This window comes from Onychostruthus taczanowskii, unplaced genomic scaffold (assembly GCF_017590055.1).
Source record: "Onychostruthus taczanowskii isolate IOZ18803 unplaced genomic scaffold, ASM1759005v1 scaffold29, whole genome shotgun sequence".
Taxonomy (NCBI): domain Eukaryota; kingdom Metazoa; phylum Chordata; class Aves; order Passeriformes; family Passeridae; genus Onychostruthus; species Onychostruthus taczanowskii.
The window spans coordinates 1,487,113-1,514,020 of record NW_024500239.1 but is presented as its reverse complement, the minus strand read 5'-3'; the positions used below and the strand labels follow the sequence as shown (position 1 = coordinate 1,514,020).

At 39.0% G+C, this 26,908-nt stretch overlaps 1 protein-coding gene across 1 annotated transcript in view; it reads left to right on the top strand.

Annotated features, from left to right (window-relative positions):
- Positions 1-26,908, top strand: part of EPB41L4B (erythrocyte membrane protein band 4.1 like 4B) — a 169,248-nt gene that overhangs the window by 112,916 nt on the left and 29,424 nt on the right. Inside the window, exons 19-22 of the mRNA XM_041408113.1 lie at positions 9,873-9,940; positions 22,930-23,034; positions 25,899-26,037; positions 26,480-26,557. Of these exons, the coding sequence (XP_041264047.1) occupies positions 9,873-9,940; positions 22,930-23,034; positions 25,899-26,037; positions 26,480-26,557 (390 nt within the window). The remainder of the gene's footprint in view (positions 1-9,872; positions 9,941-22,929; positions 23,035-25,898; positions 26,038-26,479; positions 26,558-26,908) is intronic.

Below are 26,908 nucleotides of genomic sequence, written 5' to 3'. Positions count from 1 at the left end.
GTCTTTTCTACAGGATGTCATGGTATACTTCTCAGATTTGTATTTTCTCCTGAATATGCTTCATGATTATGTTTGACTGGATAGTTAAAGGCTGGAAGCAGTGTGTGCTGCTGCATTCAGAATACATTATTAAGGCAAGATAGGAAATGTGCTTAACGTATGCATCTCTCAATTGACCTGCTCTGCCTTTAATTTTTCAGTGTGAGGCTTTCCAAGAGAAAGCATCCTGAGTTGCTTTTTCTGCCATAACCATATTCTTTAGCTGCTGCTGCTGTGTTGTAAATAACTTTCAGAGCAAACTGAGCATTCCTCTTTTCTTTCTTGCCTGTGCTGTTTTTCACAAGGCTTTAAAAATCAAATTGGATTAAGTAGATGTCTGTGGACTTGGCCTCAATGGGAAAAATCTTCTTATTTCAGGGGAAGGAAGGTAAAGAAGACTGTTACAGTATAGCATACCTTGTGGAAAAATAATTGCATAAGGTTCAGTTTGAAATCCATAAAACTTTCACTGCTAACAAAGTGTGGCTTAAGAATCATAGCCAGTAAAATAAGAAGTCACCTTAATCTTAGAAATCCCCATTCAACTACCTGATTAGCCACAAAATTGCCTGTGTAACTAGAGATGAGTTCTTCTGCACTTGAGCTCCCCTCCTGTCAATTATAAAAGATCAGATACATTGCAAAAATAAGCAGGCAGAGACCAGGCAGTGATCAGCTGTTACAGTAAGAAGCTGTGGTTACACAAGCACTGAAAAGGGTAGGAAAAATCGTCATGGTGAAGGAACCAGTGGAAACACAACATTTATAATCTAGAAGGTGAGAGAAGGGAAGGCTGCTACAGGAGGACCTGACAAACCACTTTATGGTATTAGATACCATAAATCCACCTAGTTATAGTCTCTACCTGCCCCCAGCTCCCCAGACAACTAGCTGAATACCAATAGCTAAGCCATTTCCCAGTGGCAGTTCAGTCATCTGGGAAAAGTGAGCTGGGATGGAATTACACTGCTGAGAGACACAGCATCCTTTAGAGAGAGCAGATAAGGAATAATTTTTTTCATTGAAGACAACTATTTAACTCCCTATATTCCCCCAGGACTGTGATCCTGCCCCTCTTTGATCCCATCTGACATATCTTGCTGCTTAGTATATCTGGAGGAGTAATGATGTTATTCTCTGCCCAATTCTATCTTTTGATGCCAGTTCCATATTATATCCCTGAGAAGTCTTGCCTTCTAGCCTTCTTCTTAACACTGCAATTTCTCATCTCTTCTTTTTTGTACTGTCATATTTCAATTTACTAGGCAGCCAAAACAAGAGGTATATCTAGGGTCTGTAAGGCACAGCCTATATTCCTTGAGTTGTAAAGCAAAGTTGAAAAGCCTTGCTTTTCCTCATGTAGAGCACAGTTATTGCCATATTCCATGATAGCACAAAAAATTAATAAAAAAATAAAAAGAAGAAGGGACAAAAAAAGAGAATTTGCTCCTCTAGTTTGTAAAAGGAAGAAGAAAGAAACACTCTATCTTATGCACACTGGTGTTTGAAAGGAAATGTTCTTCTAAGGGCCTCCCAAAAAATCTATTGTCTAACTCGTTCATTTCAAACTTCATGGGGTTTCTTCATTATATGGTTAAGTTTAAAAGCATGAGAAAAATATTGGTGCACTGGAGGATTGTATCCAAAATTAACAAATTGTTGCTTGAAGTATTTGTAACAACTCTCCCTTCAAGCAGTAGGAATATTTTCAATACCATATGCTACTAACATCAGGATGTGACAAGTTTATGAAAGCACCTCCTGCATGTAGTAGAAGAAGAAGCTGTTCCTGTTAATTCAGAGAACGGAGTAAATGTTACCAAATGAAAAATATAAGTTGGGACAGAAATTTTTTGTAGTTTACCTTTTTTTTTTTTTTTTTGTGGCAGCTAGGCACCAACACAAGAGAGAGCCTTAGAAATGAATTATTCCAGTGCTTATGATTTAAAAAATGAAAGGAGGGGAAATGTTGCAAGACATTTGAAAATATATCCTGGAATATGATCTCTGTGCTTGTTCATTTCAGAATTGTGCCGAAGAGCTAATCACATTCCTAGGGGACAATACATCTCCCACAGTTATAACCCTGAGTTAGAGACAAAATTTGTAAGGTTATGGTGCTGATCACTTAGCCCTGCTTGTTGTTTAGAGTTATAGAGCAGCAGAAAACTAACATGAGTGAGGGTTGGTTTTCTTTTATTTGGTGAAGACGGGAATATTTATGTGCTGCTCATCTAAATGTAGAATCAAACTGCAGTGTGCACAGGGATGCTGGAAGCTGGATCTAGGAGCTCACTGCCATGGACACCACAGGTGAGAAACGTGAGGAGCCCACATGCAGCTGTGGGAAGCTGTGATTTGCACAGGGCATGCCATACAGTTACCTGTAGGGCGAGAGCAGATGAGTAATGTTTCACAACACACCTCTCAAACTGTGCCACAGGGATCTGCCACCTTTTAGCTGACAGACTACCTGTCACAGTTCCCGCATAATTAAGCTCCAGGGGAGCCCTAAACACTGTGAAGCAACTGACATATCGGGTTTTGGGGGTTTTTTTGCATATATTCCAGGCTCTTCATTTGAGAGGTACTCGTATAAAGCAGCAGTAAGGAGCTGTCAGAATACAAAAGACCAGCTCTCCCTAGCATTTAAAACCCCTCTGCAGTTTGCATGAGTCAGTGCTGATATGCTGTGATTGAGCAGACATGACTTGTTGTATCACAAAGAGTCCCTTTTGCCAAAAAAGTTATTGGCCCAAGTGATGAAGGAAAGATACTTGAAGGTTTCAGTTGCTATTTTTATCCATTTTGGCTTTGGACAAATCCTAATTATCCTTAATTTTAAGCACAGGGTCCTGAGCAAATGTACAGCTATCTCAGCAGGGCTTTTTATTTTGGCAGGCAGTGTTGTAGCAGTTTTTCATCCACAAGTGGTGTCTGTATTCTGCACCTGTTACCCAGGCTTTCCTAAATCCTTGGGTTGATGTGTGTCCAGGAGGTTAGCCCAGGGAAGGATCCCTTTTCTCACAGATTTCTACTGCGGCTGATTTTTGCATCACTCACATTTTCCCCTTGTCTGCAGACAAGGGAAGGCTAAGCTCATTCTGCAGGTACATTTTTGCAGTGCAGTTTGTAGAAGACAAACACAGGTATCATTACTACTGAGCTACATTATGGGTTGTTTGCTGAGAAGGAAAAGTGGTGAGAAAAGGTGGTTTGGAGCTGCAGGGTCCTTACAAAAGAGCATACAAAATCCCATTTATTTTGTCCCTTTTCAACCCCAATGGAAACTCTTGGCCAGGGAGAGGTTTCTTCAATCAGCCAGGTTTGGGTTCTCAAGCCATTGATTCCCCTGCCTTGGTTCTCAGTAAACAAAGGGACATTTAGGCTGAACAAAGGGACGTTCAGTCCTCTAACTCCTTTCACACTCTAGCTTTCTTGACAAGCCTATACACATGCAAATTTTTAGGCCAGGTCGATAGCCATCTCTCTCTTTTTTCTCCCTTTTCTAAAAAGAAGTACAGGTTGAATATCATGTAGTTTTGCCTTAAGTATTGCAAATATGTGAATAAGTGCAGGTTGTCTGTGTTGTTTAAAGTGTTCTTGAGGAAAGGACTGGTCCGTGGTACAGAAAATAGCTCAGGTCCTGCAGGATACTGGTGTCATCCTGTGCTCTCTACATAGATGCAAGCCATGGCTGCAATGTAAATGAGACTGGCATCTATGCATTATTTATGGTAGAAACGGTGCAGGAATGAGGTGATCCACAGTGCCAGTCTGTCATGGTTACGTTTTTGATGATTCTTTGTATCTTTTAGTGTTCTGCCTCTTTTAAGGAAAGATTCAAGGACTTGTCATCTTCAAAGTCCAGATGCTTTTGCCATATATTTCTAGAAAAAATTCCCTGTCTTTGTGTAAACTGGGTCTTTGGAGCTTTATTCACTTAAGGAGATCTGGATTCAAACCCTAATCAGGTCATGAATGAAAATAGAGTAGGTGAGACACTTGAGGATTTATAATCATATGCTATCTTTCTTATAATAGGACTTAAACAAATCCTTCTGGATACCCAGAGGAATTCTCAGCTTTCACTAGATGTTGACTTAAGTACCCTGAAAGGATCAGCTTTTCCAATATTTCATGCTTCTTCTATCATGAATTAGTTGCTGTTTGCTTCCCTCTTCTCCTTTCCTCCCTCTCTCCATCCGTCCTTATTCACAGCACCGAGCTACTGCACAATTTGACAGTCTTTGCACAGAGATCAGAACTGAAATTATGTGAGCATAACAGGTCACAGCTGAGGTGTTCAGGTTGTGGGGGAAGCTTCCACAGCTCCTTATGTACACTGTGCCTTCCTTGCTAAAGCTGTTGCTGTTAGTCACCCACTTGGATGAGCAATAACCTCACTGTCAAGTTTCAGGCTAGGTAAAAAGAAGCAACTACTCTGGGACTCTCAACTGGAACAGCAGCAAGTGTGACATCATATCAGTTGTAATTGTTCATAATGGAATTTAAAAATGGCTCAGCTTCAAATTCTCTGTGTTCCGTTGCTATGTTGAAACAGGTTTCCTCATCTTAAAAAGTGAGGCTACAGGAATTTGATCATTCCACAGGTATAAAACTACAAGATTTTGATTGTGTGTAATGAATATATGATACATGGCAGCTCATTAGAAGTGTGTCAGCAATGATACCTCAAACTCGGGGAAGGAACTGAGGAAATGATGTGGCAGCCTTGCTGGAGGTACAGAAGGGGAGTGAAGATTTATATTAACAGAATATGAGAACTGATGAGATCTTCAGTTTATTCCCTGGGATAGTGGAGGCAAATGTGACAGTGGTGTCAGAAGGCTCCCAGAGCTGTGGGTGTGTCAGCTTTGTCTCCTCTCTGGCGTGACTCTACGTGCCAGGCCATGATGAGACAAGTACAGTTAATTGCCTTGATGTGTAAGAGCCCCGCCATAGCCCATGGTGCCAGGCCTCATTCAGAGGGGAAAAAACAGAGTAGTCTGTTCCCAAGAGACATAAACATCATGCATTTCTGCCTGAAAAGTTACATTTGACATATTAAATCACCAAGGTAGATTTACCTTGGCAGAACATTCTTCCTGATGACTTGTTCCTTAGTCTGTATTATCTAATGAGATCAGCCAACATTTGGCGTGCCTGACAAAAGATTAAATTGTTGATAAAGAGCTGAAAAATCAAATATGATTCAGGCCTCCTTACCATCATTACAGATTCAGAAAGAGCCAAAATAGAGAAGTATTTCCAGGCCACTGCAGTGAGAGTCCTTCCTTCCTTACCTTTGAAGATCTCCAAACATGTAAAAGCTGTGTTGCTCTCCCTTCCTTTCTGCAACTGAGAACTTTGCAAAATGGCTAAACAAGAGCCATCATCTGTTTCCTATGAGCCTTCCAGACCCTTGCCTTTCTCAGATGAGAACCTGGCACTCCCCTTTGGCCGCAGTGATCTGATTCTTCATGCAGTTTTCTTGCTTATCCAAGGTACTCCTATTTTGGATCAGTAGAGGTGAGAGCCGCAGCAATGCCCCTTGTGAAGGAGGAGGGACACAGCTGACACTAGCACACCATGGTGCTTGCTTGAGGCATGAAGAACACAGACTGCCTTGCACAGACTGGCAAAAATCACAGAAGGCTGCACCCAAAGTTCTGCCTTTACTGTATTTTCCCTCTTGGTACATGCTTGGTGCACCCAATTCCCATTTTAAGGTTCTGTCCTCCATTACCCTGGGGCTAACTCTTTCTTCAGAAGAAAATTGAAGGAGCTGCTGTTCACTAGGCAAATCCAGCCACCAGGGCTTATGAATTCATGCATGGGATTACTCTCATGGGCCAGAAAGTGTTCCCACCCCCTCTAGAAAGCTCAGCTGAGTCTGGTGTAGCATCCCTGGAGCATCCACCCCCTCTCTAAGGCTCCAAAGGACCTGGCTGCCAAGACAGCAGCAGGGATTAGCACTGCTCAGGAGCTGACTGAAAAGTAGTCTGAGAACTCCCAGCTGCCCATAGGTAGATGGCTCAGAGAGCTGTGGGCAAAATTTAGATACTTTTCTCCTCTTTTCATCCTTTGGTGAAACTATTTCTTAGCAGTCATCTGTTAAGAGAGCCTACACAATGGCATTGCTGCCCAGTCATGTTTCTTGTCCCTAAATAGTATAAAGTAAGGCTTAATATGATAAAGTAATTCTTTGTTTCTAATATCATCCAGAAAGTTAATGGCATATGAAAACAGAACATTAATGATTTTTCTTTTCCTCTGGGCCTGATGCTGATAAAAAAAAATAGAGAGTGGCATTGTGTGGATGGATTATATGGATCAACTTTTAATTTGGTTTGCAGTCTGGTAGCCAGAAGAGAAACTTGTTTCTCTTTGGGTAATTATTAAATTAATCTGCTTCTGTATAAATTGGGCTTCCAGGTCTGCTGTGCCCTGAAATCTCTCCCTCAGAGTAGCAGCCTCTGTGGGAGGGGAGAATCTGCCTTAGTTAAGATCTAAGCAGCTTCATGCTTTGCTTGTGCCTCTGTCTTTCTCCACACAGCTCAGTGCTGGGCTTTCAGTGGGTGAGAGCCTCTGCCCAGCTCTATGTGTATGTTCCCTACCAGGCACCTCCTGTCACCCTTGCTCCATTGCTGGAAGGCATCCTGCAATGGAAACCCATGTCCTGGCCCCAGCAGGTGCACTTGTTTTCAAATGAAGGCAAACCCTCTGGGAATTACATTGCAAGGTTTGTCTACAGGCATAACCCTTGTTCTACAGTCATGTCTTTTCAGTAAGGCTGAGAAAGTCCTTCTGTGATTAGTGAATGTGATTTGCAGTGTTAAGAAGAAAAATAAAAGCAACAGGATGCCAGCTGATGACTTACTGACCTGATTCTGAAACAAACAACCCAAAAGCCAGTAAGCCGTCAAGTGAAGCAGGAGTGGTACACTTTCTGACAGCAGAAGCCCTTTGCAGAAGAGTTTGCAAGTATAACATTTTCCTGTGTCTCTTCATCCACAGATAGGGAAGAGACGCATAAGGTGAGAAGCATCAGCCCATCCTTGTTAGTCTGTACCTGCCAGTGCATGTCTATGGCACCCTGAGCTCAGGCCTCATCACCTGAGGCTGTTCAGGCCCCCCCCATTTCTTCATATGCTCCCTCTCTCCTTACAATTTAGAGTGGGATTACTTGCTCACTGGTCTGCAGTGCTTATTTGTGGGTACAGGAGTATTTTCTGATCTCTCAAACATGAGTAATAATGGAGAAAAATTAGTACCAAGAGAAATTCCTCATTGACGGAGGATGCTGGTCATGCTGCTTAGGAACATATGACTTCTGAGATGCAGGCTTAGCCTTCCAATGGAGAGAAGACAAAAGAGAGATATAATGTAGTCACAGAGCTGAGAAATCACCAAGGGTCTAACACAGTGAAGTCCTCTCAGCTGGCTAATGAGATCCATGGCTTATTGCATTTAAGTAGGTGGAATTTTTAAAAGTTCGTTGCTGGTCACAACCCCTGCATTGCATTCTTGATCTATGTAATCTCTTTTCTATTGTTGTGTTCAAGTGCATCTTGAAATGCAGATCAATTGCTTTGGTGAAAATTGGAATGAACTAAAATTTATAGTTTTAAAAAGTAACCAATTTGACACATAATAAGCAGCTAGCTTGACAGGCTTAACAATAAAATGTTGCTAAGACATCAATGTGGAACAAGAGACCTTGTATTAGGTTTCTGACAGCTGGATTCACATTTACAGATTTCAGAAACCAAACAGCTTTATAAAAAGCATTATAATTTCTGTAGAACAAAGAAATATTGCTTCCACTGCTCATCTGTGGCAAAAAAGAATCATTTTCAATGCTTTCTCTCAAGTCCTTAAAAACTTTTTTTCTTTCCTTTCAAGAAATCAATAGATTTTGAATAAACATTCTGCTAGACAGAGCTACTAGAAGACTAGTAAAAAATGTTTTCTAAAGCTGAGCTGAATTTCTTAAAGCTACAAATTTATTAAAATTTTAAAATTGCACTCCTGATCCCCAAATGGTTTATGATGTGACACTAATTCACTGAAAACCTTAGCAGCAAAACATTTGGTGGCTGAGTTGCAATCATGGTGTGATTATGTCCCACATTTATCTGATTCCTTAATTTCTGGAGTGTTTGTGCAGGACTGAGAAAACCTCTGCCTGAGGAAGATTAAAACCAAATATGTAAGGGCACTACATTGGAGGGGAACTTCTCCTTGTAGCTACTGCTGATCCTGTTATCCTCCAAGTAACCTAGCTGCAAACCAACTTCCTCTGTGTAAACTAGCCCCCTAGGAGTGGGATAAAGCTGCTGATGAGGGTCAGAGGGCCCCCTCTCTGCAGATGGGGGCTTTGGTATCAACATACAAGGTTCAACAATTCTAATAGGAAGGGATGAACTTCCTACTAAAGGACTTGTCTCAAAATGCCCTCTAACCCATCACTTCAGGTTCTTGCCTGAGCTGGAGAAGACCCAGAGCAGAGTTCACTTTCTGTCAGGCTCCCAGTGGTTCCAGTTTAATTGCCCATACAATTAATTGTGCGTACAAACTGGAACAGTCCCTTCCCACCATGGCTGATGATCTGGTAAATAATGATCTAGGAAGTGGCAATGAGGGTTCTGTTCCCTCTAGCACAAGGGGAAAACAAACCCAACACAGCTTGGGTGATTTCCCCAAGCATTGAGTATCCCTATTGATATTTTATTTTAGTTCATTGCTAAGGTATAGAAGAAACTCTGGTTTGATTTTGTTTCCTTTTCTTATGAGTACCCACAAATGGAATATATAAATTTTTATTGAATGGAAGGTCTTATGTAACATTACAATATTTTTACATATCTGTAAAATCCTTTGATTTGGTTTTGATGGATTTGAAGAAATCTGTTTCATCCTTTTTTAAGAAGATTAGACTGACACATTTAATTTAATTTGATCTGGACCTATGGCCTCAAATTACCGTGGTTCAGAAACTGAACACTGAAAAACCACTCTGTTGTGGGACTATTTCAGTCCCCTTCTGTTCAGTAGTGGGGTGCAAATGTCACAGTCCGAGAAGTCCCTGAGTGATTTGGAAATACTCTTGTCTCTGTAGTCTGTATTTTCTGTAGTGGGGGGCAGTGTTGTCCTCGCACTGGCATTTACACATGGATTGGGAATACTGCCTCTCAGATGAAGAGTATATCAATACCTGCCTAGATTGGGCATTTCCTAGGTGATAAAGCAATTTCCATGTAAGTTATTTTGCAATACTAGTATTTTCAGATCAACAGACAAATGGCATATGAGAGGCAGGACTCTGTAATTTAGCAGAGAGCAGTAGTGGGTGAAATTTTCTGTGAATTGTGCATGCACTGTGAATATATGTAGGGGATCACATTTTTCAGTTAGGTTTTCAAAAACTGGATGAAAAGTTGGGATCATTATTTCAGAATAAATATTTATTCTACTCCAATTGAAAGGACAGCTCAATTACAGTATGTTTGTCTGTGTAGACTTTGTATGATTTCTGTTCAAGTGCTTTCTGGAGGAGCCATCAGTGTCAGTGTTCCTTTCTTTCTCCTCCAGTACCAATCTCTCCCTTACACTATTGCCCTGCACATTGTACATTGTTGCTCATCACAGTGAATCTCAGCTCTAGGAGATGAAAATCCAAAAAGATCATGGCTTTAAAATCTGGGCAGAGTAGGCATTTTGGGTACTGCAGTTTTCTGAGGTGCTTACAGGAATACTTTTTTAATAAATAGTTGTATTATCCTAAATGCATGGACCTTGTACTAAACTTTGGCTCCTTCTTTTAACAGGCTGTGAAAGAAGAGACCTCTTTTGTAAATCCCAGTAAGACCTCCAGTCTGCAGGACCCTAATGTAAGGTCTGTTGCTTCTTGTCTGTAGGGGAAGCAAAAAATTAATGTATGATGTAATGAGGCATTTCCCAAACATTATTTCAACTCGTTGTTACAGTTCAATTTCCTCATCTCCAGGCTGCTGTGTAAAGTTCACCATGCAATGACCTGAGGAGAAGGTGGCTGTCAGAACAATGCTTTTTTTATACATATATATATATTAGATATAGTTTAAGAGCTAATAACAGCTTAGCTTTAAAGAGCAGGCTGAGTGTATCTATTTGAATAAACGACAAAAGCTCTGGGTAAGAAATTAGGTCTAGTGACAATCTTAGAAAAGCTTGTATAAAAATAAGTCAGTTTTCATAACTTTTCTATCAGAAGTATGCTAGGTGTCCAAACTGGAATATCCCTGTGTCTGCATTTTCCTGATTTGTGCAAGGTCTTTTCTTTGCAGAAGAAGAGGCATGTGGTATACAGTCTTCAGAAAAATGGCTCATTTACAGACAGTAGTGACTACTTCTGATTGTACTTTTCTTCTGTTGATAGAGGATAATAGTCTTTATTGGAGTGGCCATTTTGAAGAGGGATATTAATTGTAAACATTATTTGAGTGGCACAGTATGCTGTCTTCCAGTAGGTGATTAGAGAAGAGGTTACAGCAGGAGCATTTGGAAATTGCCTGCCTCTATGTGTGTGATAGTTCCATCACTTTGAACATCTGCAGTGTTGAAATCAGACGGGGGAGTTTGAGGGAAAAATATTGTGGATTCAGAGCATGGCTGGTAATCAGCTAATTACACAAGTGTATCTGGTTTTTATATGTTCATGTATATGAAATATACATATGTACCGGAGCACTAGTCATCTCATTATTTTGTTTTATTATTTTTGGGTGGTGATTCTTGCAACAGAAAACAGACATTTAATCACATTATAGAAAAATCTAGTTGAGGGGAATAATGAATTAGTTTTGAAAAACGAAGTCATTCTGAATTCAAGAAGAAACACTTATAGTTGGGAAAATTTGTCAACATATTTTTGTGTCTTTTCCTTACAATGTGATAAATCTGTGCTAGCCTTCAAAAACCACTTCATTCAGAAATTCCTTTCTGACCAGATCGGGCTAGCGGAGTTGCTGTGTTTCCTTAATGAAAGCAGCTACCTAGAGAAGAATGGTGGGGATGGTTGGTGATGCTGAGGCAGAAGGAGACACGAGAGGCAATGCTATTTCCTCCCATGGCAGTGCCTGGCTTGCTTGCAGGGCAGCTGTGATTCCCAGTTTTGCTGTCTCTTATCTCAGGATACCCTGTGGAGCTGAAATGTCTCACCTGAGAGGCCATGATTTTCTCATTTGTTTGTCCAAGAGGCTGTAAAGTCTGTTTGACGTTTAGAACCCCCTTTTTTCCTCTGTGTCATTGATCTTCTTAGACCTGCACAAAACTTTCTTCAGAAATTATTTTCTTTCTTAAGAAAACTCATTACATACATTGCACAGTGACCTAATCCTTTGTTTAATTGAAATGGATTTCACATGTTCTCTCTGCCACAACACTTTGTTGATTTGCTGTCACTTCCAGAAGCAGTTCAGGAGGACCTAATTTGTACAGCCCTGTGTGTCTGGGAATGTGGCTACAGACTTGTTTTCCTTAATCACTTCTGCTGAACTTCTGCATAATATCTGTAGAAAAGCCTTTTTACTCCACATTTTGGAATAGTTTCTCTCCTGCTGCATCATGTTGAACTGTAAATGAGTGGTGTGCTTTGTAAAGTGCTTTTTAGTAAAGTACTATTCAGCATGAGGTAAGGTTGGTAACCTGGCTGCAAAGCAAATTTCACTGTTTTCTTTCACACACATCCAATCTTATAAAATTGTAAGAGTTACTATGGAGTTCTTGGTATGCAGCATTCTGGTGTATATTTGTCTAATATTTATTTTTTTCTGTGTCATGTCATGCATCATTTCCTCTACAGTGAGTTGTACCAAATGAAATGGTATTCTTTTATTGCTGTGTCCTGAAGGTGCACATATACAAGTAATCAATGCTCGGGATAGACCAGTTTTAAGGGATAGACCAATTTTAGCAGTGTGCATTCAAAACTCTGAGAAAAATGCAAAATAAATCTAGTGTATAACCATTTTCTTTCTCCTTCAAGCAGCTACCCTTTCTGCTGGGCTGTATGCACCTTTGCAGCCAGCCAGCATGTGATCTATTTGCCAATAACATTCTCTATAACCTCTGTCTTGTGGAATTTGATGGACGTAAATGAGCCTTTGCTCTGCTAGGAATTGCATCTGACTAGAGCCAAGGGTTAGTTCATACTGGGAGACAAATTGTCTCGGAGCTTTTCTCTTTTTAGCAGAGACAAGCAAAACAACCCTTGGTAAAAAACCCTTCCATGTGGAATATATATATTTTTTTTTTTATATATATATTTTATATATATTTTTTATATTTTTTGCAGAAATGTCTGCAAGTACTCATGCAGACATTTCTGTAAACAACACCGCTGTGAATCTTTGAGGACTCTTTGCTGAAATACCTTGCTGGTTTAAAGCAGTAGCTGTCACAGCTTTTTAACAATACTCTACTCTTTTAATCCATGCAAGGGATTTGTAGCAGGGACAATGACTTTGTGTAATTTTCACACTGATAACTGTAAAAAACACTACAAAATTCGTTGTTACTTCCAAACCCAAGTCATAGGGAAATTCGCTCAGGCCTGCTAGTTAGCAAACATATGCAGTTTTGAGCAGTAACTGAAGCATGAATTGTTCGTATTAATGGGGAACTAGAGGATGACAGAGGAGGGCAGTAGTGCTTATTTGATTAAAAAACTGTGCTCTTTTTGCTACCATTTTGTCTGCTCTTCCATTGCCATTCTGAATTTTACACTTTTAATGAATAAACTGCTTGGATATGGCCTGTAATCTCCCATAGCAATTATTTTAGCATCTGCCATGACAGACTCAATTTGGCTAACAATTTCTACAGCTCTTTGTAGAATTAGTTCTGGTTCAACTAGTAATTGCTCATATGTCTGTGTGGTATAGCCCTATTCCTACAAGTAGGTCTCCAGTAATTTTCTTGGGCATGGCCCCAGGATAATGTTGTACTATGCAAAGTTGTCATGTATCAGGCAGTTTATCCACCTGTTTTCTGTGTCTTCTGGTAACCTCCAAACACTTCTTTATGTAAGTAATTTTAAATATGAGGAAGAGGGAATCAGAGCTGAAGCTGAAGTAGCACTAATTTTTCAGCTTTCAGGAGGAGAAATCTTGTTAAATTTGCTCTGTCATTTGGTGCACCAGCTGGAATTGCAAGGTTTTCTCCTGATCTTGCTGTTAATAGGTAATCTGTACACACCAGATTAAGCTGCAGGAGGATATGGGATCACAGCAGACTGCAGTCCTTTCTCACTCCCTGCTTCTGGAGAGAAGTCCTGCATGTTTCTGTAGGTTTTCCTCCTCAGGATAGGACTTTTTTTTTTCCTCCCAGACTGTTTCAAGTGCTGGTTCCAACATTAAACGATGAAAAAGCTGGTGACTCAGTAACCCGATACGTGCTGCAGTGTTCTAGCTTGCATCCTCTTTAATCCTCAAGACTGATAGAGCACACTATGAATTGGGACATAGCTGTACATTCCCCTTGGTGACCCTGCTGCTTTGCAGATAGCCTGTAACAGAGCTGCAGACTGGACAGTGGCTACAGGGAAGTTGGATTGTTGCCTCAGCTGGATCCGTCCGGGCTGCATGTGACAGAGTTCTCAGCTGAGCAAAGTCTAATGAGAGCAGCTAACAGGAAGGGAGTTTCTCTAGCAGGTTAAATAGGAGAGCCATGAGTTACCTTGATAAGGCACAGGAATCCTCTGAAGAAGAGTCAAATCTACCTTTATTACAACTCTGTTGTAACAGATCTGAAAGCACACACATTTTCTTCAACACCAAAGTAGTATGTACTCTACAACTATATGCTAGTAACTGTATAGGTGGGCTGTATGCATTTTGGACAAGTCAGCAGAGAACACTGGTTTTTGGAAGAAGAAATACCTGGGGAAAAAAGTGTTAAGTATTTTTTTTTGTTTTGTTTTGTTTTTTTACTTTTTTGTTTTGCTGGGGTTTTTTTTTCTTTTTTTTTTTTTTTTTTTTTTTCTTTTTATACTGCCTGTGTTGAATCAAGAAGAGACACAGTTAGTTTGCAGTTACCACTTAACATGGTGAGGCATGCTTTGTTAAGGCATGTAGCAAAAATGTGTTTGTGTCAACACTGGGTTAGTTTGGAATTTGTAAGGGCAGACATTTTGCTAGAATTTTTAATAGTACTTCTTTTGGGATGTGTATCCCAAGTGTACAAGGGAATAAGTGATCATGTCAGTCCTTTTAAAGGCCAACAAGAGGAATTAATCTTACAACAGAGCTAGAAAAGCCTTTCTAATAGATCAGTTTCTTCTTTAGTATTGTAAAAGGACCTGTCATGGTGGAAAATGATCCAGAAGGGATTATGAAGAAGCAGCAGAGGTATTTTCCCATCTGTTAGAGAATTCCTTACACTCAGGTATCTTCCTCTGTGTCCAGATGGAAGTGTTGAGGGAGAAGTGTTTTGGGAGAATTTGCTGATTAGATATCCAATTTAATTCATGTTTGAGATTACTGAATGTTCTTATAGTTTTCATAAGGCTTTCATCCTCTGCCTCTACTGACTAGTTGGTTTTTTTTATATATTTTATTCTTTTAGCCTTGAGAGATCAGGGTTCCAGCTGTCTTCCAGAAACAATGAAGGAAATATAGTGAAGAAAATAAAGTGTTGTGCAAAATAGAAAAATTAAAAATGTAGTCAGCAGCTTTCCTATCACTTCTGGTCACACTTTCCTCTTGATTGCGGTCTGTCCCACCTTCTGATTTGGGGCACGAACGTTTCTCTCCTACAGCATATCAAGGGAATGGGAATTGCAAAGTCACCTTCTCACCTTTTTATAAACCTCACCCATTTCTCAGTAAGGGGACGGATGCTAGAAAGATGAACTTGTGAACTTTCTTTGCAGAAATTTATTGCCTAATTGCCAGCCTGCTTAGTTTATCAAATATAAGGAATATGTGGCTAACCACAGATTCCCATGAAGAGAATTTGTTTTCTTAGTGAAAGCTTTGCCAGAGAGAAGCATCAGCTGTACAATTTCCCCAGTGCCTATTACATTAATTTCTCCTCAAAACTCTGTGATGTTTTCTTTCTGGCTATGACCCCTGGATAATCCTATAGCATTGATATCTGTATGCAAGTGCATGCAGGTTTACACCTACAGATTTAGACTGTATTTGAGATAAAGGTCTACACTTTTTGTTTGTTTGTTTTCTTCTTCAAACATGTCTAAATGCAAGCCCAGGTATAATTCTGTTATACTGGCTTAAGGAATTCCAGAGTTAAGAATTGCACCAAAATAGCTCAGATGTTAAGAATTGCTACTACTTAGGACAAAGCAAAATAGTCTGTCTTGGGGCATAGCCTGTTTGCCAAAGTAAATTTTAATCTTGGGATGAGTCCAATGATAGAAATGTTAGTAAAAATGCCCAAAGTTAAACAAGTTGGGTAAGCAACTGAAGTAAAATTTTTAAGACAGGAATTACCTAGCAACAAGATTTTCTGATAATGTAGACTTTTCTTCATGTTCACGTGCTGCTCAGGAAAGCTTAGATATTGTATGTTTGGTACATGTAAGCACTAATACCTACTTCACCTCCTACATGTTAGTCTTCATTTTATGAGGGCTCAAAGCAGGACTGTCACCAACTCTAGGTAAGTCAGCCATGGATTTGTCTATCTGAATTTTGAAAACCTCCAAACACAGGATGGAGATTAGATAACCTCTTACTCAAAATAGTGATCAAAAGTGTAAATATAAGTTCAGTTGTCAGGCAGGGGCCCTCTTCAGCTGAAGACCTCAAGTTGGCTGGTCAGTTGTTACTGTTCTTGTTGCTGTTGCCATTTGCTGTCATGCACCATGTGGTACATTTATGCACTGCAATGTTTATTTCCCTTAAAATATGCTTTTGGGTTACTGCCAGCTTTGGCAGGCTTTATATCCCACATGGTTCAGGATTTGTCTGTGGATTTCTTTCTGTTTAGACCAACTGCTGCATCACCCTTTGTTGATCCTTGTTATCCAAATTATCTCATCTTTCACAGGATTGCAAATAGCAATATTCTTCTTATGTGGGAGTAGGTATAAGCACCAGCTGGTGCTTTGTGCATTCATTTATTCTAATTTTCTTTGTAAATCTTCCCATCCAAAACCAAATTACGCCATTACATTGAGACTAATTACATTAGGAGCTGCTCAACACGTAACGTAAAATTAAATGTTATCTCGTAGAGCTTGATGATGCTGCACACCAGAAAAGAGGGGTGGAAAACATTAAATAATATCTAGTTTTACGGGGTGCAGATGAATCAGGAGAAGTAATCTCAGGCACTCTTCTGAATGCCTACTACAGAGCAAGCTTTGCTCATACAGATTGTCAGAATGTGATTAAGCTGCTATGGCTTGTGCCTCTGGGGTGCACTGGGCTTTGAGTCTGGATGCCTTATGATTTATGGGAAAATGTCCAACACTTTTTGTGACTGAAGTGATACTTCTAAAATACAACTTCTATGCATCATCAAGGAAGGAGTGTCTCTCAAAGTAATGTCTGCACTCTTGTGCTTTTGCCTCTCCATTCTCATCTGCACAAACTATATTAACATTAAAATTGTAATCTTTTGCTCTCTGAGCTAACATCCTGCTGACATACCTTAGTCTGAACCTGAACCATGTTTTGTAGAGAACTCTTGCTCTCTGCAGGTGTTCTCAAAATATGACTGTATAAGCAAGGTGCAAAGTGTAGTGATGTTTGCCTAATCTGTACACAATTCAATGTGAAACTAGTCAGGGTAACTTTCGTGCTACCTGATATTTCAGTTGCATGATTATGGGCAGCTAGTTTCCCCAAGATGAAGGCTTCAGTTCCCTGGAAAAATATGTATGTCCAAAAGAACTTTCAGGAAGTTCAGAACTGAAGCTGATCAAGAATTATGTGCTTGTTCTTACCTGGCATGAACTTCAGTGAATTCAAGCAGGCTGCTTTTTCTTAAATTGAGAATGGAGTTAACCCTGTGAGGCAAAGTCTGAAATATAACATTTAAATATCTACTTATAAATATATTGTGAAATATTCTAGGTAAACTAAAATAATTAACTCTGCTGGCTTCTTCCTAAGAAATTTGAATTGCTTTTAAAAATCTCCTTTTCTCATTCAGTCTTTACCTTAAAAAATTATTATAAAGAATCATTCTCCAGCTGAAAAATTTCAACCAACATTTCCAAAAATAAAGCAAATATCTAAATACACATCACCCTGGCCTTAGTCCAAGGACAAGTTAATGGATCTACTGCTCTAGCTTTTTGCAGGAACCTCACACAGTAATTTCTGCATCAAAGTCATAACTTCAAGCTGAACTCTTGAATAGCCTTTGCATGCCATTCTGCATTAAACATTGCAGAAAGCACACCTAGGTATGTTCTTTGACTTTATTCTGCATCTTAAAGACCTCTTTGACCTGCTGCCTAAAGCCAAATGCTGATGAATTGCTTGTAATTGTATTCTTAACCTCCAAACTACAGAGAAAGGAGCAGCACTCAGACCTTTCAGATGAGGTTAAGCTAAGTAAATACCCCACTCCAAGTGCATTTTTTTGGCTCTGTCCTGTGTCCCCTAAACTGTGCCTAGGCTTCTTGGAAAGCACAGGATTCATTATGGCTGTCCTGGTTGCTGTGAGGAAAGGTAGGATTTGTAGCTCAGCTTGACCTTAGATACCAGGTGTTGACCTCCTACATTACCCTGAGCTGTGAAAGAAAAGTCAGTTCCTGTATCATCATTATCTATCTGTTGGATCACAGGGGCACCGTGCTTTTGTCTAGACTGCACGTAATTTTCATTGCAAGGGCAATGGAGGATGCAGAATTTTTTCCTTTACAAGAAGCAGAACTCAATTTGGTAGTAAGAAAAGCACATAATCTGAAGCAAGGATCTTTGTTATACATCTGCAATCTATCACAAGAGGGTATGGGAGGTAAAAAGAAGAAAAAAACTTTATTTAGAAAATTTGATGTGGGCAGTAGCTTTAAAATGTCCAAGCAATGTTTTGAAAAGCTAACCTGTCTTCTGAGAAAAGGTAGCTTATCAAAGTGAAAAAGAACATATTGCTTCTTAACTTCAGATGACCTTTGGAAAAGAAATGTGCGAAATCCTAAGAGCACAGGCTTAGGGAAGATTTGAGTGTTTGTCTGTGTTTGCTTAATTTGTTAGGCTATGTCTTTGATATACAAGAGAATGCATCTATCAGATATTTTTCCTTTTCCTTCCTTTCTTTCTTGCTTATCCTTCCCAAGTTTTCACTATCATGTTCCCACTCAAACAGAATTCTGCAGCCAAAATCAACCTTATGGGGCTTTTTTTTTTTTTCCTTTTCCATGAGTCAGCATCTGAAAGCAGGATAACTTTCATGCAGCTGGCTGTATCCTTGTAATCATGGGGGTTTTATCTTCTATCTGTTGGCATCAGTTTGGGAAGACACAGGGAGAGGGATTGTTCCAGATGACAAAATAAGCACAAAGAGAAAGAGAAGCCAAGAGGATAAAGCCTGTTAAAGACAAGTGCAGGAAGTGTGTTCCCCCAGCAGACTTTGATAGTTTTAAAATCCTGAACTGGATCCTCCAAGGTAAGATAAGTTAATTAATGCCATTCAATTTATGATGTGGACTATCATTTTATCCTACTTAGTCCAATTGCCACATTTCAAAGAAGCATGGAGGTCTCCCCAGAGCCACCCAAGCAGGGCACAAGAAGGCCACAGCACACAAATGGGTGGTGCAGGAGTGGCCTCAGCCCTGCAATCAGAGCCAAGGTGAGGCGGGGCACTCTGAGTCCCTCAACATGAGCACATGCATTCCGCTCCCAAGGAAGGTTCAAGGTAAACCAGTGTACATCTGTGGTCACTTGAAATGTTCCACAGGGTAATTTTTTTTTTTTTTTTTTTGTGAGTAGCTTTGGTTTCAGTCACCTTCTTGGCTGCTAGTCTGAGAACAAAACAGATTCCTTGGGTTTGGGGGGGGATCTCTCGCTGGGTCGTGTTTGTGTTGCTGTGCAGGCTTGTGGAACAGGCTGAAGCTAGTTCTGGAGAGTATGCTGGCTGTGGCTCAGGAGGGTGCTGGGGCTCTCACTGCACAGGCAGTTTCTGATGACCTGCCACAGCATGCTGACATTCGTGGTTGTTATTGTCATTCTCACCAGGAAGCGACAGATTTTTATGTAAGGTGCCAGGTCATTAAGTAAGTCTGTCTTGGTTCAGTACCTTCATTTGTATGCAGTAGTGGTTGGGTACTGTTACAGGAGAAAAGTTTATGAATTAATGACATTGAAAAAGAGCCTTCTAAAGGAACTGTAATGCACTGTACATTTTCTTTTTCATTTTAATTCCTAGTCCCACTGATCCTTTAACACTTTTGGTTTTCCTCAAGCTGCATAATTTGTACAGGACTGCAGTAGTTTATAAAGCTGTGTAATTTATATAGAACTACAAACTTGAAATGGTGATATCTCCACATAATCACTCTATTTAAATAATTGAAATAATTACAGGGCTTCTCTTCAAAAATCATATCTTTCCATATAAGCATTCTGACTGCAGAAATCAAAGGACAGTAACAGAAGTTATTCTATTACTTTTTCTGGAATATCAATGAGATTTTTAAAAGAGTTTCTATGATATTAAAAGCCTGCCATTTTTAAAACACAGATTGGGTGATGGGTTGATCAAGCTGAGCACTTCTTGCATCTAGTTGCTATTGAGAGAGTAGTGACAGTTTTGAGCAGGTTCAGACTGAGGAAGAATGTTTGGAGATGAAACAAGAGCTGTAGTGGAATTTTTAGTCTGGTGTGGAAAGAGGTAACCTAGCAAGCTTTTAATGAGGGCAAAATTCCAGCTCTGCAGTTTGTAGGACTAGTCTAATGTTTCATCTTGTGCTAATGGCCTCTTTGGGTTGAGGCATTGCCAGAGCTCCTTTTCATTCGGGGGTAACTTCAATTTAAATCCTAACTAACCTGCAGCGTCTCAAAATGTGCACTAAATGGTGCTTGTCTCTTCCCCAGAGGCCTGATAAATATCAGGGGAAAGGTAGTTGCTGCCGCCAGCGTCTAACAAAACTTACGTCAAAATTTTGTTGTAATGGGAAAGAAAAATTTGTTTTTAAAATAGTATTTTAAAATAGTATTTTCAACATAAGTGAGGGGAATACTTTATTGGTGTGGTACAAAACATAAGTGAAGTTTATCTGAGCAATTATAATGGCTGAAAAAGGAGTAGGTATGTCTAATGTTTACTTGACTTTTTTCCCTATTTGAAAATCTGCAGCATTCAAAGGAAAATAAGAAGTTTTTCATCTTTATATTGGTTTAGAGTAGGTGCTGTTTGTATCTCAAAAACTTTATTTACAGTTGAGTGAAATTTTTAATATTAAACATTTTTTTCAGCATTAATTCAGACTTAGAATTTTAAAATTTTTCCTATGTAAAAGTTAGATTTATAACTTGCTTTGAAATCATTGTAAACTGCTTTAGTTACAAAATTGCACGACATCTTTTCAAACAAAAATTTGATTGTGACAATTGAAATAACTGCTTCAAAAGTGCCACCTCTTCCTCTTTTTTTTCTTAAATTACAAACCATAGTATTCGAAAGGAGATACACAGGCTTTGTAAAATGAAGCACAATAAAAGAGCTGAAATTATCACTTCAAATCTTCCTTTGTTAGAAAGTATCTGATTGACTTACATCACAGGTTATAATGTTGTCCTGAGAAATTTGAAGCACCCATGAACGGGAAATAGATTTGTATTTCCTTTCCTGTTCTACACTTTGCTGTTTCTTGAACCCCTTCATAGCATTAGTTCATCACTTCTATCATTTTGAGGAAATGTTATTCAACTCATGTAGTTTATACCACTCTGTTTGTTTCCATTCTCATTGAGTTGGTGAAAAGGTTTAAAAATTGCAAGGTACCCTCTTACAAAATTATTGGAAAGGTGTGAGGACCACTCATACAGAGCAAGAATGTCAGCTAATATATTTGAGCTGAAAATAATTACAGTCATTTACACCCCTTCAGAATTTGATTTTCTGTTGTTTAATGTGTCTTAACATATTTATCCTGCTTATGTCAGTCTTCAATTGGAAATCACTTTGGGTAAATGGAAAATGTAATTTTTTTCAGTAACCAACAGTACCTTTGCTTCAGCAAAAGAAGAGCTAGTGTTGTCTTCCAATCTGAAGTCTGACTTGATCAAAACGATCTTGGGAGCTTCCATAATGAGGTTGATTCACAGATTTTCACATCAGATATATTGAATTCAAGACTAAAATAGATGATTTGGGCTTTTTTGCCCCCCTTTGCTTATCTTCCCCTTATTTGCCAGCCTAATAGCCTAACAAACTCAGCAAAAGGACTTCAGATCTGGCTGGCTTGTTCTGCATTAATGTCATTGAGAAATCTGTGATATAAATGAGTGATACTGAAATTTGAACTGGGGAAATGAAATATATCTGATATAGATATCTTGCTGCTATCTATACTAACTTCTTGAAATCAATGGGAACAAATAGCAGGTAAATAATTGACAAAAGTTGTTTTATAAGAAGTGGAACTAGTAATCAGGTTTATTATGTATTTATGCCCTTTGTACTTCAATAGTCTCCACTGTTCCATCTCATGCTCTGTGAACTCTCCAAAGACTAAGAAACATTTAGGAAAACTGAAAGCTGTGCCATCTCAGTAGGTTCTGTTGTAGCTCGACAACAGGTTCAGAAGTTATCAAAGAGAGTTAACAAAGCTTAAAACACAGGGGCATCAGAGGGATCTGCAATGATGAAAATTAAACATGCTTATCTTATTAAGGCTTTAGAAGGCTAACACAATGTAACTAGACTAGAAAACTTTTGCTATTTGTGAAATGTACCTCAGTGCATGTGCAGTCCCATCAGCAATCAGTAGGGCTGCTCAAGTTACTAATTTAGAATCTGACTTCAGATTAGATGGCAGAATACAATTTCACACATTTTTAATCAGGACTTTCAAATGATTTTTTTAATGTTTGGCATATTTATTATGTTTATAGTACACATATAGTGTATTTAATCATAACCTGTTGTTTCAAATAAAAGCAGTATTTAAGATGTTTCATGTGTCTTCATGCTCCTCAAGCTCATGGTTGAATTGCTTTCCTCCCAAGGTCATGAGGATCTTTTATTTCGTATTTATGATTTTTTTTTATTGAAGCCTGAGTCAATTCTACTGATAAATGGTTAAGGAGAAGATTTTTCATGTGGACCTCTTCATTGCCGTATCTTTCCTTTGCTGGAGCTCTGCAGATGTATTTCACATTAATAAGCATCTGAAACACGTCTGAGTTTTGTTTTTTTCTAGCAAGTTGGAAAAAATTTGATCATTTTTCTCGGATCATATCCATTAGTTCATTTCCCTTGAGGTGCTCTTTCAGCTGTGGAAGGATAATGTTTAATTTCAAATAAAAATATTTTAATCAGAACAGGTTTCACAATTCATAAAATAGTTTTTGTTAAACATATATTTTGTAAAAATGTTTCTGATGTGACTGAACTGCTAGTCTGTTATTAAAATGTGGTATTTTGGAAACAGTGACATTTTCACATGGTCTTTCACATAGGCTCTGTGTTTGTAACCAGTGGCTGCTTCTATAAATGGTATGCCCAGCACAGGAGGGTGAGTTCACACATCCTTTTCTGTACACACACACACTGGCCAGTGAACTATAAATGGAACAAAAGGATGAACTTCAATGGGCACTTGCCACTTTGCAAGATAAGTGTTGATGAGTTAGAACTTTGGTGATATGCCTGAAGTAGTTTAAATAGAACCTGTATGACATATGTTTTTCTTGCTATTTTTAGAAGTCCAGCTCCAGTGAGGCCTGAAACTACACCAACAACTGTTCCTACAGAAAAGCAGGAGGTTAAAGCTCCCCGCGTGAGGAAGTTAACAAGACAGTACAGTTTGTGAGTAACACACAGCATTATCTTTGTGGTTTTGCCTACTACAACTGAAAATGAAAGGGGATGCTAATTATTGTTCTAGCTGTGCCTTCTGAAAGGCATGAGTGCAATTACATGATAATGATCTTATACCGATACCATTTCTTTCATCACTAAGAATCTTAATGCAAAGTGAATTTTCCTTTCCTATGCAGTGGCTAGCCCTTTGAATTGCAGGCCATCCACCTTTTCCCAAGCTTATGGGTTAGGAATTAAAAACCTCTTTACCACATGAGATGTCAAAGACCTGGTGTGAGCTGGAACGAGCTGCTCTGTTGGCTTCATTACAACCCCATTTGCAAAATGAGGAAAACATTCTTTAGTTGTTGGGGCATCAAGCTGTGCTGTGAGCCATTCCCTCTCAGAGAGCACACCCTCCCTCTCTGTGATTTGTCACATGAAGAAATTGCTGAGCCTGCTACAGCTACAGCCAGCAAAACGAATTCTCTTAGTCCTGGAAAGAGGGATCTGTGCCTACAGGGCTTTGGCATCCCATTTACATATAATTCATTCCACTTGAAAGTCTCTAGAGATGTGAGGTACTGAGCAGAAGTGAAAGTCGCTGTTGATTTGTCCTCCCATGAAAAGACAGACAAGGCCACCAGAAATTAAGGGGAAAAAGGGATAATGTCAGCATAAACTTATTAGTACAAGAATACCAATGTCATAATAAAGAAAAAAAATATGTATGCTTTCTGTGTGGAATGGCAACTGTTGGTCCATCCAGGATTTCAACATTCTAATGTCAGTGAATATATATCAACATTAGGAAAACTTTTTGTCTCTTCAGAAGGATTCTAATAAATATCAATACGTTGTTATTTTTTGTTTCACTGTTAAGAACATTGTCTTTGTAACAATCTGCATTACCAAAACTGAGAAGTTATTTAGGACAAGAAACAGAAGAACTAGTCAAATTGAAGCTAGGAGGAAAATGAGCTATTAACCAAATTGGTATTTGTCCAAGAGGCCAAGACTGGCATGTGGAAACATACCATCACTTTTTGATTGATGACAGTCTGATGAACAGTTTTGAACATGTCTTGCTCCCATGTGGATTTTCAGTTGTCCATTATAAGGTGTGAGGAACAGCTAATATACACATCTAACCACAGGTGTCACCTATGCTGGGCTAAAGACTCCCTAGAGAAAAATATGGGCCACAATTAATTTTTTTTTTTTTTAATTTTTGTAAACTCCAATTCTGTTCAATTTAAATTATCTTGTATCTGGAATGCAAATATTGGAAATGTGAAGAAACAGCGAAGGATTATTGTGAAAGTAATACAGTGAAGGCCATTTCTCAGTCTTACAGCTAGCGTGCTGATAGCTTCATGGCTGATAAATCAACCCTAACTCTTATTTTTCCACTTCCTTGTATACACCAGAGGAGCTTTACTCAGAAAGGATGGGGAGGGTGCCAGTGAATTCCTGCTGAGAGTGGAGAACAAGAACTGGGAAAATGTCATCTACACGTTTCTGAAAGAGAGATTAACTAGGTCAACATCTCAGCTCTGGGCTTGTTACATTAATAAAATTCATTCAACAGGTCCAAAAGATTTCACAATTCCTTTCCAGCATAAAACCTGTGTACTGTACATGCTATGGTGCTGAATTCTGTCCTTAACCAGAAGGAATAAAAAATGAAGTTTGAAAAAGATAATATTAATCACCAGCATTTTACATCATAATTAAAAAACATTGCAAGGCAACCCAGTATAAGGTTGTGTAACCTGTATGTCATGTAGTTTTGAAGTTTTTTGTGTCGTTCAGGCATGCTGCCTTCAAGTGGCACTAAATCAAGTGTAGTTCTGTTCTGGAAGTATCTGGCAAGGCAGATACATGCAGTCAAGCTGGCATGGCAGGCTTCTGTGCACTGTGAGTACCTAATTGGTAGTTAAAATTAGTGCTGTTTTATGAGCAGAAGTAATTTTTCTCATTATTTTTCACTGTGCATTAAGCTGTCAATCTGTAGTCTTTCCTTTTCACACATCATTCCCAGTAATAAGGCTTCCGTAGGCCAAATTATGCCTCTGTTTACCTCCATCCAGTTGTAATTATCAACTGGAAACATCCTGACTCAGGACTGACTGATCCTAGTGATCTGTAGTCAATGGGGTTCTGCAAAAGTAAATGAAGGTATAACATTCTTTACTGGCTTTAATTTAGTAGTGAGAGTATGTGAGATGGAAAGAGTTCAGCTTCACGGCCTAAAGCCCAGAGAAAGCGTGCAACCTCATCTTAAATAAAATGTTTTCTCCGTAAATGGAATAAATGGGACAGGAAAAAGATACCCTCACAAGAATATTTTTAAAGCGATCCTTTTTGGAGTCAGTCAAATTCCTTTAAATACAGTTTGAAAATAGCAGCATAGACTAGCTCCATAATGAGTGTCAAATCTACCATTGTCTGATGCCAGTGAAGCAGTCAGATCCATGGATGGATGTCACCATATCTGTTCTTATCAATGCTGCCAGCCTTCATAGAAAAGAATAAACATTAAAGTGGAGTAATATCTAGCCTGTTCATTCATACATATATACATAATCCATAGAAATGCTACTCGTACCTAATAACCATAAGATTTCCATTTGCAGATGAGAAGTACCTAGCCAACCCATTTTTAAGGAATCTTTAAAGCTTAAAAAAAAAAAAAATCTAATTTACTTGAAAAGGTAGCTGCTTTTCAGAGGGAAGAGTAAATGGAGCTTCATTTCAAAGCACTACAGCAGACATACATGTTACCAGTGCCTCCTCTGACACAAGTGCAGTCAAAAGTCCGATGGCATTTTCTAATGAGAAAATCTGTCTGTTTTTATCAATGGCAGTGATGAAGATGACCTTCCTCCAGCACTGGCAGCAGCAGCAGCAGCATCAACACCTGTGTCTTCAACATCTCCAGGGTCACAGAAAACATGTACGCCACAAACATCAGAAGGCCAAGCACAGGTTTCGCCCGATGGCAAGGTAACACATGAAGAGATGAGCTCATGTCACTTGGGAGAGGGTTCAGGAAGGATAGGAGGGAGCTGTGAGTAAAAGGTTTTCCCTAGATGGAAAAATTCTACATTTAAAAGCAGTTTTTATTGCAGAGTTGTAGTGATATGTTTAACTTGTTGTGTAAGGAAGTATTTAGAGCCTGCTCCAAGACCCAGATAGAATCCATAACAGTTTTTCCTCAGCATTAGTGGGCAGTGGATCAGCATTACTCACGTGGATTTTAAAGGTGCTTAATTATGTTTTTTTCTCTTTCCTGAGTAGCCATACCTGAAAAACATGGTGTGAAATTTAAAATCCATTTGGCAATCTGTGATTTAAGGAATTTTTAAAACCTAACAAAAATAACCTACAAAATTACAGAAATTAAATGGCTCTTTATTCCAATGCTGGGTTTCTTTTTTGTCTTTAGAGTTCTACAGATGCTGGGAGTACATTTGCTTTGGAGCCAGGTGACCTCCTGATGGATTTCACAGAGGCCACACCAATGGTAAATAGTTTTAGTTTGTAACCAGGAAAATGTAGAACTTTTCAATTATTTGTCTGCAGCTAAAATGAATGGGATACTATGCAGTGTGTTACAGAGCGCACAGGAATAAAGTAAGTTTTCTTGATATTCAGTGATCCTGAGCCTCTGTCAAACTCAGCTCAGAATTTCTGAAAATCAGTCCACATCAACAAGTGTTATGGCTGATCTTCTGAATGCATTTATTGTTGGATAACTACTTGTTTCTCTCTCCTATCTTTAGACATTGCTGCACTGGTTTCACAAGCTTCTTTGTCCCTTTCACACAGATTCCTAATGTAATCATAACTTTGCTTTTGGGACTTGTCTGAAAAG